Source organism: Sceloporus undulatus, chromosome 3 (assembly GCF_019175285.1).
Source record: "Sceloporus undulatus isolate JIND9_A2432 ecotype Alabama chromosome 3, SceUnd_v1.1, whole genome shotgun sequence".
Classification (NCBI taxonomy): Eukaryota; Metazoa; Chordata; class Lepidosauria; order Squamata; family Phrynosomatidae; genus Sceloporus; species Sceloporus undulatus.
Window position 1 is genome coordinate 97,915,510 of NC_056524.1, and position 17,258 is coordinate 97,932,767.

At 40.9% G+C, this 17,258-nt stretch overlaps 1 protein-coding gene across 1 annotated transcript in view; it reads left to right on the top strand.

The window, feature by feature from the left end:
* OCA2 (OCA2 melanosomal transmembrane protein) overlaps nt 1-17,258 on the top strand; it is a 224,097-nt gene that overhangs the window by 26,997 nt on the left and 179,842 nt on the right. The window contains 2 exon segments of the mRNA XM_042459282.1: nt 7,399-7,456; nt 9,203-9,275. Coding sequence (XP_042315216.1) covers nt 7,399-7,456; nt 9,203-9,275 — 131 coding nt within the window.

A 17,258-nucleotide genomic window follows, 5' to 3' on the forward strand; every position in this document is an offset into this window, starting at 1 on the left:
TTTGGAGCTCCTTCTTGGTTTGCGGCGCCGCTTTGCATCGCTGGGCACAGCCTTTAGATGGCTGCGCTCAGCGAAGCAAGGGAGAAAGGGGCCAAGCAGCCCCTTTCTCCTCTTCCCCGCCGCCGCGGGGTGTCCTTGGGGCTTGAAGCCCCAAGGACACCCCTTTTCAGGCTGTGGGGAAGCGGCGTTTTGCTGCTTCCCCACAGCCTGAAAAGCGGCGGATCGGGGCCTCAGTGGCTGCCGTTCTGGCAGCTGAGGCCCCGATACACCGGGGGAAGGGGCGGGTACATACCGCCCCAAATGGGTGGTCTGTAACCCGCCTTTGGCTTCTTTTGGTGCTGTGTCTGGATGCAGCACCAAAGCAGTGCTGTGATGCAACTTGCCATGCGGTCAGGCGCATGGCATGATGGCAGCATCAGGGCAGTGTCAGGGCGTGAATCGTGTGGACACCATGCCCTCACTTTGCCCTGAGACTGGTGTATAATGCCAGTCTGTACAGGCTCTAAGAAGTGAAAAACATAAGCATATTGAAAAGGCTTCTATTTGAAGTGTGTTTTTTTGTACATGTTTCATATGACAAATGGTTTCAAACAGCCAACCCTCTTTAATTACCTGAAGTGGTAAAGCTGTATGAGGGGATTGTACCACATCTTATAAACTCATCAGCTGGAGTTAATAAATGAAACAGTGAATATGACATATTGTGAATTGCTCCTACATACAATAGCCCATTTGTAAATAGAGAAGATTAGTAGACCTTTATAAACAAACCTAGAGCCTGCTGCTACCAATATCTCTTTCAACCCACAGGTTTTGTTTTCTTCTCGTACCCTTCCTTCTTAACCCTCACTTTTTCTGCTTTAATTATGGATATATAAATGCATTCAAAGCAGCATGGAATTTCCTTGTTCCTTATCAGTGCTGTGTAAGCACAGCCAGATGTAATTGCCCTAGTTACGTAGAGCCGTTGGCAGCTATTCTTGCATTATTTCCTTTATGCTGCAGTAGAAATGTGCTCCTCCTGTCAAATTGTTCCCTGAAATCTTTTCAATACTGCATTGTTGAATAAACATACTAGAGTTTCCAGATGCTGAGATGGCTTAAATTTGCAAACCTCCACTGAGAGCCATGTAGGCTGTAGAGCAAAATGGTTGAGAGATACTGAAGCAAATGAGAGTTACTGAAACTCAGCATGCATGGGTGAGGGTCATCATCATATCTCAACCATGATGAGATTCTTGTTCTAAGATGTAAGCAGTGGCATCACTGTGGTTGGTGTCACCCCAATGTGGTCACTCATGGTGTCATACACATCCCAGGTGACCTGGCAATGGTATACCTCCAGCTACTCTACCCCACTAGCCAGGCTGCCTCTGCCATGGTAGGGGCAGCCTATTTGGGTTTAGTAGAACTGAAGCAGGAAAGGGAATTGATTCACTTTGATGCCCAGCTAGTAGACCTGCCAGACCTGGAAGGCAGCTCCTCCTACTGGTCACTAGTGGGAGTGGTCTGCAGCCTTTCCCCCACTTGGCCAGCAGCCCACCAATCTGAAAGGAACTGCTGGGTGATAGCAGCACCTATCCCCCATCAGTGGTCGCAGCTCATGGATGGCAGAGGCATCCAGGGAAGCAAGGGGGCTTTTGGGACAGATGGTAGTGGTCACCATCAAGTGTTCACCCGTCTCTGTCATCTGCTGCGGTCCACACCCCCTGCACTTTCCTAGTAACACCCTTGGATATAAAAGTTCAAGAGCATCCAAAGGATCAATTGGCTCTCCATTTTGGGTTTTCCAGTTTGGAGGTTCTGGAAATGTAGAGGACCACACAAACATTTTTGGGGTCTGCATGGGGCCATAGGGCTGAACTTTGCCAACTCTTGCTTTACATGGATTTATTTATTTACTTATTAAAATACTTCTGTCCCACCTTTTATCATAAGATATCAGGGTGGTGTACAATAAAAATAATTTAAAACACTTCCAGTTGAAAATGTATAAATAATTCAAACAATATAAAAACAGATTAAATGCAACAACAATTAAAACCACTTTAAAATCAACATTTAAAATCACTTTAAAAACTGCAACAATTTAAAACTGTGCACATGGATCAGACTGACTACACCTCCATGTGTTGCACTGGAAGATGGTCACAAAATTGCTTGTTTCCATGAGAAAAATATTTTCAGAATTTCCCTTAGGTTTCTTAAATCCCTCTCATTTTTTTCTTGGAAGAAACGAAATATGATCTCAACTGTATTGCCAACTTTTGTGTCAGTTGCCTGTCAAAACTCAATGAATTGTTAACTGCAAAAATAAAATCAAAATGTAGAGTACATATAGTGTTATTGCACATGGGGGAACTATAAAGCCAATGACTCTGAATTCAATCCATATGATGTTCAGATGCCCGAGGCTGTCACAATCTTGTTAATGGGTGAAGGAGAAAATACTTTCAGATCTGCAACAGAAAATAAAGCGTAACAGTTAGCAATCAGAGCTGCATTGCACCAAGGAAAAAGCACAGCTATAATTCAGTCCCAGTTGTAAAAAGAGGGTGGAATTTCAAACAAACAAACAAACAAACAAATAAATTTAAAAATTGCCTAAAGAGGAAAACCCCATATCTCATCCACTGCAAAATGGATGAAAGTCAACACACATTTTGAATTTGAGTTTGTGAATGTGGATTGGCATTTGTTTTTATATCCCACTGTGGTATAATAATTATATATTGGAGAGGACCTCTTTCTTGAAAGGACTGAGTATTATAAAATAGAAATCAGTGGAGGCTATTGCCCATGATGTTAATGAGGCAATGAATCCACTCTGGGTTTTAGTCCAGACATTAAAGAAGTGATCCAGGATGGTAAACCCTGTCCCCAAAATGTCTGCACTAAAACCCAGATTAGATTCACTGCCTCACTGATGCTAAAGCCACCAGCTCCATTGCCATTTCTACTTTGCCTGTCAGAAAAAAACCCTTGGAGTTTAGTTAGGATATTTTGTTGTTGTTAAGAACACAGTTCCCATTGGTTATCTCATCAAGGTTTACTTTAGTTGAGGAATATATTTAGTAAAGAAAAGTAATGTTAGTTATTCTTGATAAAACAATAGTTCTGGAGTGAGTATCCAAAGGCTGTTCTTATGGGATGTTTTCCCTCCACTGGTCCAAGGCATTTTAGGTGAAAGACAAAAGTAACCTTCTTCAGTCCTTTTCCTTCAGGTGAGGATTCAGAAATAGAGGCTTGCACTGGTTGCCCTCAGCCCCACCATCAGATCCCCTGCCCATCCCATTCTATTGTCTCCATGTCAGGGCAATAGAGCTTGGAAAGTTAATTTTTCAATGAAAAAATGCAAAGACATGCTGCAAATTACAGTGGACACTTATTATCCACTGGAGTTTGGTTCCAGGACCTCCTCTCCCCCAGTGGATACCAAAATACATGAATATTCTTGTCCTATTAAATTCAGTGGCATAGTAAAATGATGTCCCTTATATAAAATGGCAAAATCCAGGTTTGCTTTTTGAAATTTATAATTTTTTTGAATATTTTAAAGCCATGGATGGTTGAATCCATGGATAAAGAATCCAAGGATATGGAGGGATAACTGTATTGCTCTTTCAAGTGACTGTTCTGCAGGTATATGTGTGTAGTTTTCATAAGAAAGCTATCTCAAGTCTTCCAGAACGGGATTTAAGCTGATGGCAGATATATGGAAAAGAATGTTGTCTTTCTCTCAGAATGTGGAAAGTTTTATTTTTAATGCACTATGGATCCCCAAGCCTCTTCAGCTGCTGGTGGTGAGGGCTTCTAGGAAGTATAGGTCAAAAAGTAAAATGTGAAGCTCTGGTTTTTCTATAGTGCAAGATTTTGGAATTAGACTTAGAAAACTTTATTTGTAAGATGTGAACTATTTGTGAGCTTTCCTTTCTTTCTTTGTGGAGGGCTGGAGAAACCCTTAATGACAGAATATCTTGCTGTAGATAGAAATGCAAGTCCTCCTCTTGTATATTACTGTACCTGGCAACACAAAATTGGAATTGTGAGTCATTTGGGCAACAACTTTCTCAGTGTGTAAAGCAGCTTTTAAAGTAAAGTGCAGATACATTATTGGCTTTCAACCCCCCCCCCCCAAAAGAAAGAAATAGAGTGCCAAGGTCTTGATGATAGTAGATGTATGATCTGGAGTATGATCATGGCTGGCTGCTAAGATGTTAAAAGCACAGATTCTTTAAGTTGAAACACCTAAAGGGGTGGTGGTTTGTGAGGGGTTTGTGCTTTAAATGCTTCAGTTTATTAATAGAATTACCTCCCCATCTCTCAAGGTCACTACATTGTACCATCATGTCAATTTGCCAAGATGAGTTAGTTATTTTAAGAACAAGTACTTCTAGACTTTTAAAGGATAGATTTAATGGTTCCTGGATTTTATTGTCCTTTCCATGTACCTGTTTTAGTTATCCTTATTTTAATCTTATTTGGAAAGGATTAAATTAACCTTGACTTTAATATACAGTGGTACCTCGGGATACGAAATACCCAGGTTACGAAATTTCCGGGATACGAAAAAATCCCATTGGAAATAATTGTTCCGGGTTACGAATGTTTTTCGGGTTACGAAAAAAAAAATTTGGTGCTTTTCGGCGCTTTTTCGCACGAAACGCGGCTTTTCCCCATTAGCGCCTATGGCAATTCGGCTTACGAAGGCTTTTCGGGTTACGAAAGCAGCCGCGGAACGAATTAATTTCGTAACCCGAGGGAGCAGTGTATTGGCTGCAGTTGTAGTGCACGTAATTAAATTTGTACAATAAATGATTTGAACCATGTAAACATTATATGTCTCAGGTTGCCATAATTGTCCACTATTACCAGGGACAAAATGTGGAACAAATTCTAGACCAAACTGTAGGACAACTGCAGGACAAAACTCAGCCCAAAATGTAGGACATTTAAGAAAAATGGAGGACCTTAAATGTCCTACATTTTGGGCTGAGTTTTGTCCTGCAGTTGTCCTACAGTTTGGTCTCGAATTTGTCCTACATTTTGTCCCTGGTAATAGTGGACAATTACAGTAGCACCTGTTGCGAAGGGACACTTGGTATGAGACAAACAGCTCTAAAAGAGGGATGGCCTATTAATATCATATATGTTTTAATATATGGGTGCTAGCAATCCTGAGATATTAGTGGTTTCCCACTGGTTTTGTATTTTTCACTTGATCTGGTTCCCAAGTGCTAAAACAAACCCAAAGTGTTTCTTATAAATATCAATACAACACAGTTCAGAATTAAATAAAGCATATACCATGAATGTAGTAGAAGGTCCTAGCTTCCATCATGGGCATCACTGAGGGCTTCCCAAAATGGTGTGATGAAGGGGGAGGTACATACAATGAAAATTGTCCTTAGAACCCCACAACACAAGCCCCCCCAGCCCCTGTATGTGTACTGCTTTCTTCTGTGGTGGCCCTTGCCCTGACCAGAGCCCCATAAATGTGTAAAGGCACTTGTGTGGAGGAGCAGAAGCACACTTCTCCAACCTGCACCAGTCCTGTAAATCTTCAGAACAGACCTGACCAAGTACACTTAATGGCAGTAGAGCACCTGCCTACTCTTTGTTTAAAGTCACAACAACATTCTGTGTTTTAATGCCTTTGTTACATATAGTAACAAGTAGTAGAGAGGGAGGGGAAATGTGAAATGATGAAATTATGTAATATGTGAAATGTTCAAGACATTATTCAGTTCTTGTAGATGAGGAGGTTGTTTTCTTTGCATCTTTATGCAGTGGGTCCTGCACATTTGCTGAGATTAGGGGTACAGGATCCCTGTGAAAGTGAAAAAAATGCAAATAAAAACATTTATTTTTAACCTGAGAGAACACTTCTCCAGGATTCTCTAGGTCAGTGATGCCCAAACTTTATCAGATTACAGCTCCCTTTCCTTTTGGGTGACAATACTAGCAGCACCCCCTCCTGTCTATTTCTTGGTATTAGGTCCCTGTTCTACTGTGAGGGGGACGGGGAGAAAAGAGAAAGTATTCTAAGCAAGGGAAGTGGCTACTTTTGTGTAATGTTGCAAATGAAGTAAGTGAAATCCTGCTGACCATGCAACCCCACTGGGTGACCCCGGGAAAGTCACACTCTCCCAGCCACAGGCAATGGCAAACCCACTCTGAAGATTTTTTTTTCAAGGAAACCCCATGATAGGTTCTCCTTAGGGTCACCATGAGTCAAGAAAACTTGAAAGCATACAACAATTGCTGCTAGCAAGCCCAAGTTCCAAAAGGAACCTGAAACCTCACAAGTTTGTGTTTGGGGGAAGGAAGGTGAGGCTGGGGAATGGTTTGGGAAAGTGAAAGAGGGAGGGCGGAAGGGAAGGGAAGTGGGCAGGCTCTTCCTCTGTTCTCCATTGCGTTGGATATTGTCAATGCGCTGGCGATTCCTGGGGTTTCCAGTTCCCCCTCCCACTTTATTCCTCTCTCCCTCTCCTTCTAGAAGCCTGGAGGAGGTGGAGGAGGAGGGCAGCTGCAGGGACATTTCTTGGCATGGTCTACCTAGGCAACTATGCAGCCCTTCCTTCTTCAGGTGGAAATCCTGCTGAGCTTGCCTGCCCATCTGCCCTCTTCCCCATGCACCTCATTCAATCAACAAATTTCAGTCCTGGACTTTCATGGTTTTCTAGCAGCAATGGCAACCCTATTTGCAACCCCCTCCTCGCAATTCCCTTACACCCCCTTTTCCCCTCTCATTACTACCATGGAGCTTTCCAATGTCCTCAGGGGGACACTACTGCTCACTTTGGGGACCACTTCTCTAGGCCCTCCAGTGCAACTCTGTGACCAACATCTAGCAGAAATTGACCACAGAATTGGACTGAAGGACCTACAAATGCCTAGGGAAGTGTTTTCAATAGGAATATGTAGGTCCTCCAGTGTGACTCTGTGGCCACTTCTGGCAGAGTTGCTGCTAGAAATTCCTAAAGAGAACATACAAATCAGATCTGCAAATATTCAGATCCACAAAAGTTAAAGGCGCAAATGTGGAGGGCTGACTGTATTTAGCATCATGATCTGATTTCGCTCCATGGATGCCAGGGACCAGGGCGGGTGATGATTTTTGCCTCACACTCTGGAAAGCTGTAGCCATTCAAGAGAATGCTGGATGGACTGTTTGTACCATCTCTTTATTTACAACAGAAAAAAAATCAGTTAAAAATGTGGATCTCCCACATAGTCTTTGATAAATTGCTTGCTTTTTGCCCTAGTTCCTCGTGGAAATTACATGAATGCTAACTGTTAGTCTTGGATATTTGTGATGTGAATGTGTAGAATAATATATATTCCCCTCTCCTGCATTCTTTCTCCTTTCTTCTTCTCCTTCTTCTTCTTTTACAGATGCTGCTTAAGATTCTTGAAGGTTTCTGGCCTTTTTATCTTTGTAGTTGTATGCTCTGTAAGTACTGGATTGCTAAAGTTTCCAAATGGTTTTGTGGCAGTTTTCCAAAGTTAAATCTGACACTTCAAGTCAGGCGTGCAAAGTAGATGTTGCAGCATTAAGTGTTCGTAGGATACTCTCACACTACGCATTTATAACATTATGATTCCATTTTAACTGCCATGGAATCCAGGGACTGAGAGTTTGGCGAGGCATTAAAATGCTCTGGCTGAGAAATTTAAGGGCCTTCCCCCAACAATTACCAGATGTTTTAGATTATCTAAAGTCAGGCAATCTAAAGTTATCCTGTAGCTCCTTTCCCCTGAATTTACTCATTTCTAAACAAGTATGAAACCTGGGATGGACTATAGGATGGGGTTAGTGATGCCAAAAGCACTGAAATAACCTGAAGCTGTATACTTTGAGAGCAGGTTTAAGAAGCTTCAAGGAGTTTTTGGAGTGCTCCATTAGTACCCCACCCCTGCAATCCCCAGAGTTTACAGTGCCTGCTGCTACTGTGCTTCCAAATTTTTGTAGCATTCCCCTTGCTTCAAAACAGGGCATGAACCTGTTTTTTCCAGCTAAATCCCATGCCTGGAAGTGGAAATATTATCACAAAACAAAAATTTGGGTGCAAACATGCAGGTTACATGTCACAGTGTGATGACAGCAAATAAGGTGATGCCTGCTACAAGCACAGGTATATATGGGGGCTTTATACAACTTGAAGCCCACATGCAATAGATGCTAGAACATGTAGTATAGAGACTTGGCACAATGAGGCACAGTAGACTGATCAATATATGTTGAAATAAAGCTAAACAACTAAATTAAACCTGATATTTTAGCTGTCTTCAGATGCTAAATTCTGCCCCTTAGGTCATTATTGATGCACTGGCAACTTACTTTAACTGAGGCATGATTACCTGAGTCTGCAGGTGCCACATTCATGTAATTCATATAATTTGGGCATAGGACACTGTTCGGTGTCCTTGTAGTTGAAACTGTAAGTGTGATGAAGATGGTTTTGTTTTAGTGTAGAAGTATTGTTATTGTGTCCAGTATAATTTAAGGTGCACCACTGGCTCCAAATGTTCCAAACATTTGAAGACAACTTTTATCTGATATAGATATTAAGACAGACCCAGAGAAGGGATGCAGCAGGTTATCTTCAAGTCAAAGGGAATTAGTATTACAGAGAGAACTGTATTCCTTAGAGCACTGAAATATGAAATGTCTCCAAATGCCTTTGTTTTTTATTTTATTTAAGAAATTTAATAGGAATGGAATTGGAAGTATCAGAAATAGTTAATCTAATTTTCTAGACATTATTTCCACCAAGAGAGACACTAGTAGACACTGAGGTTTGATTGTATTATCTAGGGATGTTTTCACAAATGGCACTTTTTGCTTTTCCAGATTCTGTCACTTGAATGTAAAACACAAGGTGTCTACAATGTATCTAGGTACCTTGTTTCTACTTTCAATCAGATGTTAGTGAGATTATTCTTGTGTGGACCCAACAAATATGCAAGTTGATCAGAGTTACTTTTAGGGGCATGTGTAACAACCTTCTGCATTTCTATCTCAACTTTGTACCTATAAATTTAGGATAAAAAGATAAGCAATAGAGTGTTTGTTTGAGAGAATAATGGCAAGAAAGCACTGATCTCCTTTGCAGTGTTTGAAGATCTTAACCTGTTGAGAGACAACTTGTTTAAATGTTTGGTAATTTAACATGTTTACTATTTAATGTACCCCCAGGTTTTATTTAGCATTAATCCTGAAAATGGAACACCTTGGCAAATGCTGGCTGTGTCACCTATGGAGAACTATGGTATCCTTTACCAGTTACTTCATGTGTTTTTAAAATGACTACAATAATAGTGAACTACAGTGTCACTGGTAGTAGAGGGATTAAAAAGTGTTTGATAGAAAATGGTGGAGTCTTTGTTTGCTTAATTAAATACTGACAGTGATTTATTTCTTCTGTGACCTTAAGGCTGCCTTTTGGGATTGTTTTTTAAATGGTGAATTGATTCATTTGCAAATCTGTTTCCCACATTTGCTACACAAGTGATAATAGAAACTTTGGGAAGATTGCAACAGAACAGACAGAGAAAATGGGCAGTTTTAAACTGTAATGTGCCTAGACACTCACTTATCACAACTCAATTTTTTTATTTTTTTCAGTCTTTAGTTAATTTTGGCCAATTCCATTAAAAAATAATCTGCCGAGAAATATGTATATCTATGCATTAAATTATATATTTCTCCTGAACATTTTTGCAAGTAGTGTCCTCCTATACAATATGGTTTTGTGGGGAATTTTCAGCATAAAGGTATGCATTTTTACAAGAATTTTTGGACTGGAGAGCTTTAGTATAAAAATCTGGAAAAGTACAAATTTCAATGTGCTTTAGTTCCTGTACTGGTTCTGGCGATATATTCATTGCTTAAATTACTGACTGACCAAATTCCTTCCCCATCCTTAAATGTTGCTTATTATACATCAACCACAATTTTGCCCGACGATGGCACATGGGATGGAATGCAGTGTAGGAAGGCTTTATATTTAGTCTCACAGTGTACCTGCCACAACACAACCTTCCAGACTTTTAAAAGTAGCCCACAGCATCACATACCAAAGAGCACATGGGGCACATCCTGTCTCAGCATGCAATAACAATAGCAAGTACATTTCAATACCACTTAAGCACTCCCTAAGTGGCTTACAATGTGTAAGCTAATTGCCCCCAACAAGCTGAGTACTCACTTTAGCGACCTACAGAAGGATGCCAGGGTGAGTCGACCTTGAGCTCCTGGCTTGTGAGTGGCTGCAGTACAGGCATTTAACCACTGCACAACCAAAGCTCCACAGCACTGCAGCTCAGGACTTTCTCTTGGTCATCCATGAAGCCTGTAATCCTGTCTACTATCCAGGACTTGGAAAGACTCTCCCAGACCAGGAACAATGACTGGACAGCTACAGCCCTAATCTAAAGGTGATAGCATGGCTACCATTGTTAAGGAGTGAGTAATGATGGGAGGAATGAAAAGTACATGTAGATATCATATAGGGTGACTATCAGTGGGAGCTGGCAGGCTGTAGGTTCACACAACGGATCTGTACAATGGCATCTGATGATGGGTGACATTTGGTGACTTCCCTCTTTCATCCACTTCAAAGCTGTTACTTGCCCTGCTCCCCTCCCTCCTTGTCCTTTGGCTCACCGATTGGCAGTGGCAGTTAGCCAGTCTAATCTGCATCTGCAGAGGCTGTAACTGGCACAAGGCCTGAGCACAGCTTTCCCATTTGCTTTCTGATAAAGCAGGATCACAAGCATATTTATGCCTTAAAACACCAGGGGATGGCCTTCTTCTTGACACATCGATTTTTACTGAGCCCTACCATCCTCTATCTGTGCCAGTGATGTTTTAGTTGAGATAGGGCTCCAAGACTGAAGCATGCTGGTATTTCAATGAAGTCAGATTCACAGGATGAAGCACTAGGATATTCTGATAAACAGGGATGATGAGGTCATCTGTCACCCAGCTAAGGGTTCATGGTTCTCTCAAATATACTAGCTGAATAAAGCAGTCCAGAGGGGTGTCACCAATGCATTGGTGGGATAGGGTGTCTTTCAGGACTGGCAACTCTGCTGGCCAGGCAAGAGAGGGGTTTCCTCCCTTTACTACCCAGTCAGTACTTTTCCAGACTTGGAAAGGCTGTGGTGGTAGCAGCAGCCCAATTCCACCAGCAACTGCTGGTGTGGGAACGTGAGCCTTTTGCATCTGGTGGCTCTGGTAGTTGGGTGGCAAAGTGAGTGTCTTCCCTTTTCCACCTGGCCAGCAGCTCTGCCAGACCTGGAAAAGGCTGTTGAAGAGAGAAGGGGAGTGTTAAAGTTGCCCTGGGTGTCACATATATTTGGTATGCCACTGAAGCAGTCCTATTGTGTAAATGTAGTACAACAAACTAACAGACAGTACTGACCAACACATAAAGCAGGAAACATATATGAAGTATAAAATACCATGGCTGAGATCCTGCTGAGATCCTGGCTCATCAGCTATGATGATAGAGCTTCTGATGATACTACACCTGACAAACTTACCTCTTAAGCCAGGCAGTGCCTCAGCTGAACGGTTTCTGAGATAATGCAGATTGGTGCATGGGAAAGTGATAACAGCAATACTGTCCTGGGACACATTGAAAGGACCAGCTGGGGAGACCTCCAGCTGCTTGTCTCAATGCACCTTTTACTGAGAGAGCACTGCAATCTTTGGTTCCCAGCAGTCCTGGCTGTGACACCTTGGAAGTCAGCTGGGATGCTGTCTAACTAAAGAGGTAAGTTTTTTTGGGGTCACACTCAGTCATTTATGACCATAAACATGGATCCTCAAAATTACAAGATTGTGCATCTGGCTTACAGTCTCATAACTATTGAACAGGATGCCAATCCTCATGTACTAATGCTTGGATGATGACAACAAACACTGTTGATTTTTTTTAACCCTCAGGTCTTTATCAAGTCCTGTATAATGAAGATTGATCCTTGGCAGAAGAATTCTTCTCTATTATTATAAAATTTGAAGTGGATGATATTTGAATAGGGTTTCTGAAATCATCACAAATTCTTAATTTCTTAGACAAACTTTGTTAGCTGCACATTTTATGTTGTATTGGCAGCAAAGTAGAAACCACAGAATCAGAGTTGGAAGAGACCCCAAAGGCCATCCAATCGCTTGCCATGTAGGAATATACAATCAAAGCACCCCCAACAGATGGCCATCCAGCCTTTGTTTAAAAACCTCCAAATAATTCCTTATATCACAACAATATATTTTGTGAGCTATCCATCTGGTAATGTAATGTTTTGGGGGAAGGATATGGACATGGACAAGTAATTAAGACCCATTCATTTTACAAAAAGACTGGCTCCTGATGGAGATGAAAACCACAACAGCTAGTTCATTGATACTAATCAAAACAGCTGCCTGAATTATTGAACCCTCCATGGGAGCATGAACAATGAACACCTGCTCTTCAAAATCTATCTTTACATTATTATCTGAGGTAATACTGTTCCATCCCACCTGTTCATCTCATATTAGCAGGTTCTTTCAGTCATTATCTCTCTTCCCACTCAGATACCAGGATTATTTTTGCTTCTGGCACAGTGTAAGGGAAGAAAGACTGTGTATGGACTATGTGTCTATGCAAGACAGGGAGCACTGAAGAGGACAGAGTGATGCGTGTGTTGGCTGAACATTTACTTTTAAAAGTCTGTATATCACATTATTTTTAACAAAGTGTGATCTTTTTGGATTGTAAAGATATTATTAAATGGTCATCCCTCCCTCCCTTTATATCTCATCTTTCTCCCAGGCAGTGAGTCAAGGCAGCTCAGAAAAGGCATAAAATTACAATAAAAGCATTATATATATATATATATATATATATATATATATATATATATATGAGATTAAAACAGTATTAAACTAATAATAAGATTAAAACCATTTAAAGTATTATGTTAAAATGAAGTTTTAAAACAGTTTTCAAAGGCTTGTTGGAATAGAGAGGTTTTAACCTGCTATTGAAAAGAGAGCAAAGAAGGAGCCCTCCTAACTTCCCTAGGGAGGGAGTTCCAAAATATGAGAGCAGCACCAGAGAAAGCCCTCACCGTAGTCCACCAAACATGCCCTTGAAGGCAGTGGAACACAGAGAAGTATTTCCCATCTTCCATGATTCAAGAGCTGGCAGATTTAAAATTCACTCTCCATGCTTCACAGTTGTTGGATCAGTGTTTCTCAAATTGTCAAGCAGGTTTGAGCCCACATTTGCACTAAAAAACAAAAAACACATACAAACTTTTTTTTAAAGTCTAAAGTTGTGATAATGGGTTCTCCCATTATCTGGGCAACACAACTGAAGGCTGTAGTCTCTCCCTCAGATAAACAAAGGGCTAATAATGTGACATTGCATTGATTGTGGGTCAACATCATGTAGGAGTAACAGAGATCACGAAAGACAATTTCCCAATGAGGATAACCAGTGTTGAGAGACATCTGGAAGCTTTGAGATGCTTCCATGATGAGAGGTTATAAAAACATGGTGCCATATGGTACAAGAGGAGACTTGAGAAAGACTTGGGAGACTGGGACTGATGAAGAGGTAGGAGAAGTGCTGCCTTCTTCAGCGTCCATAAGGAGCCTGGTCATCAGCTGGGCAAAGAGGTCCAGAATCTCAACTTCTCAAGAACATCAAAAGATCCAGAACACCATCTATATCACAAGTAAAGTAGGCATGTTCAACTAGTCATGTTAGGGCTTTTGTTTCTTTCTAACCTTGGCTGAATATGGCCTAGACTGTTTTATAACTTCATAGCTATTGCTAAGTTACACCTGAAGGACGTTATCATCATGTACTAGATTCCCTTTGGCTAATATAAGATTGCTTGCTTAGAATAAAAGCTTTCTTTAAAAGATCTCTTCGTTCCCACACTCTCTTCGTGTGCCTCCTCCAGTTACTGTGGGGATTGCCCCAGTAAACTCAGAGTGAACAGAGGAGTCCAAAAGGAATGGCAGATACTGTAACGTTATTGTCCCCTGTAATTTAAAAAACCCAAAGCTTTGAATCTACAAGTCTGGGCTCTCTTACAGCACTGGATAGGTTACAAGTTAGGACACAAAGGTGAAACAGAGGAGTAATAACAGGATGTAAGAATATTTTGATAGGCTTAGAAAGTAGAAAAGAGGAGGAAAACAATATAAAATATATGTGTTCTAGTTCATTGAATCATGGCTGAAAGGGAAGTGAGTGATGTGATGCATCCACGGTCAACCTCTGTAATGAATGTGAGGAATGCTGAATTAGGGAAATCAATGCGACAACGTAATGACTGTGGCAAAGAATTTAGAAATTTCCCATGAGGAATTAGAGAGCACTGTAAAATTAGATCAGCAGTTGCTAGGCTCACGCTGCCAAATTCTGTCTCCATTTGCTGCCATTTTATAGACTGATTCTATTTCAGCTGTATGGTTTTGTGACTGACAGGGATCCATAATTTTTATCTCTCTTCAGATGATCTTTTTGAAAATAGGAACTTTGAGTACCTCTACTGTGAGTGAATGAATTAGACACAACAATGAAATAAGTCTGCTTTTTGCCACAGTGAAAGCACTTTTTAGATCTATTGGCCTGTTCTGCATTACCATTCATTACAGACATTCCTTTCATGCTGTGTCCTTAATAACTTCTAGTTTATGCAAAATTATAATAACTAATATATGCAAGTGGAGGTCACAAGGCTGAAACAAATCAAATGGCCATATTAGAAACATATTCTCTGGAAGGAGAAGACAATAAGGATTCTCATGTATTAATAAGATATCAATTACCTCACTTTCTTCTTCTTCTTCCTTTAAACAGATTGAGAGAATAATGGCTTTTGCCTCCCACTTACATTAAGACCCACTATAACTATTTACCATTACTGGATTATTCATCAAACAGACAGATTGTTTATTGGAGAAACCCTTAGATTCAGGGTGAATTCCTTTCCCTGCTTTGTAGTTTCACAATAAGTGAGAGAAAAGCCTTTTTCACCAAGTGCATGGGAAAGTAAGGTTCTGTGTGCTGCTATTGACTCATCATGACCTCCAGATATATAGATGATGGACTAGAATCTATACAGGTAGAATTCAAAGATACAGCTGTGTTAATCTGTAGAATCCGTTTTCAGAGAAATCTTGTAGCACCTTTGAGACTAACTGAAAGAAAGAAGTTGGCAGCATGAGCTTTCATAGACAAAAGTCTACTTCCTCAGATGCATACAGAATCTACACATGAACAGATATAAAAATGCACCCTTGTCTCCACAGAACTGGGTAATCATAGGGCTTTTGAGGTATTTGGTGTGTTTACTTGATTTGACCCTGGATTTGACACGTTGACTATACATAGGCTTGTCTGTGTAGTTGGGGGTCTCTAATTTTCTCTTTCTAGATTCATTGGTGAGTGGGACTTCACTCAGGCTGTATCCACACTGTAGAAATAATTTTATGTTGACACCACTTTAACTGCATTGGCTCAATGCTATGGAATTCTGGAAATTGTAATTTTATAAAATGTTTACCCTTCTCTGTCAGAGAACTCTGGTGCAAACAAGCAAGCAAACAAACACCCCCAACAACAACAAACCTATAGTTTCCAGAATTCCATAGCACTGAGCCATGGCAGTTAAAGTGGTTCACTCTGGATTATTTCTGCAGTGTGGATGCAGCCTCAGTGACCAAAGATACAGGCAGCACAAGTTGGAATAAAAGAGGCCATAAGTTTATTGGTTACATCTGAAGAAATTTGGTCCCAGCATTGGCCCAGATCCAGGCATCAGTAAACCTGCATGCCAGTTGATGAAACCCAACTCACCCAGGCTGCCTTCTGGATATCCAAAATGATGGATAAGGAATTTCATATGAGTGGAAATACTGTGTGGTTGCCTTGCCACCTGGGAACAGGGTGGAGCACCTGGCTCTATCTGAGCTTCTGGGAAAGCCAAAGGTCTCAACACCTTGGAAAATGGATCCTTCTGAGTTTAACCCTCACCATGAACTTCCCACCCTGGTATGTTGTAGAACACGATTCTGTAGATTACGGATAGTTGCAGACATCAACTAAATGTTAAAAGGTTGAAGGAGAGGCTTTTTGCTTCACACCAACAATCATTCTCTGTCTATAATTTGTTCCAAAGGATATAGAGGTACCACTATATAATGTAAAGTCATGTATCAATAAAACCTGCACTGGCTTTCAGCTGAATTTGGAAAAATTGCACATGCACAGTCCTATGCTTCCTGTTTCTCTCCCACTCCCTGCATTCTGTGAATGTTTGAAAGGAGATACAATTGATGTTATCATGTAGCAGAAGAACAAGAAATGCAAAAGCAGAAAATTCAGAAAGTCCTGCATGCAAAAATAATAAAGTACTGGTATTTCTCCATACTTGGAAGATGCTAACCCACTGTTAATAACTGCAGGGAAAAATTATTTTCTCTTTGAAAATATTTATGTGGATGCACATAAAGAGATTCACATTCTTTGCATGAGATGCTTGCCAGTGGAAAGCAGTTCTTGCAAAACCCCTTAATAAATTTATTTCTGTATATGGAATGGCCAACATTTATAGAAGAAAGAAAGAATTACAGGGTATATCGACTATCATTAAGACCGGCCTGGGGGTGGTGTCAGAATGTGGGATCTACATGACATATGCCCCGACTCCGCCCCCAGGCTGGCGTGATGCTGCGTGCTGCACCACACAGTGGGAGGCATTATGGTGCTCCTCTGGTGCTGCGTCTACATGACACAGCACCAAAGAAACCTCGAAAAGCTGCAATGTTGGCGGCTTTGGCACTTTTTAGCCGCTTTTTGCGACTCTATTTTAAGCTGCGGAAAGGTGAGATCGGGGCCGCAGTGTGCGGTTGTCGTGTCCCTGATCTGGCTCTAAAAAGGGCAGTCTGTACAGCCCCTTAATGAATAAAAAAGAATTTACGTTGTTACACCTCTCAGTATTTTTCTCCTTCTAAAACTGACACCTATTGAGGTAATGGCACAAAACATGACACCTATGACATATTTGATCTGGTTTATGATTGCTCTGTGTTTTCAACCAAGTTTTTTTTTTGCTCAGACATGTCATACATTTTTGTTGACTGGGTGAAAAGTGTTGATATATATTATTCAGTCATGTCAAGGTTTGTCCTGACATAGGTTTGATCACATTTTTTCAATGGTTGGTTTGCTCAAAGCTAAGGT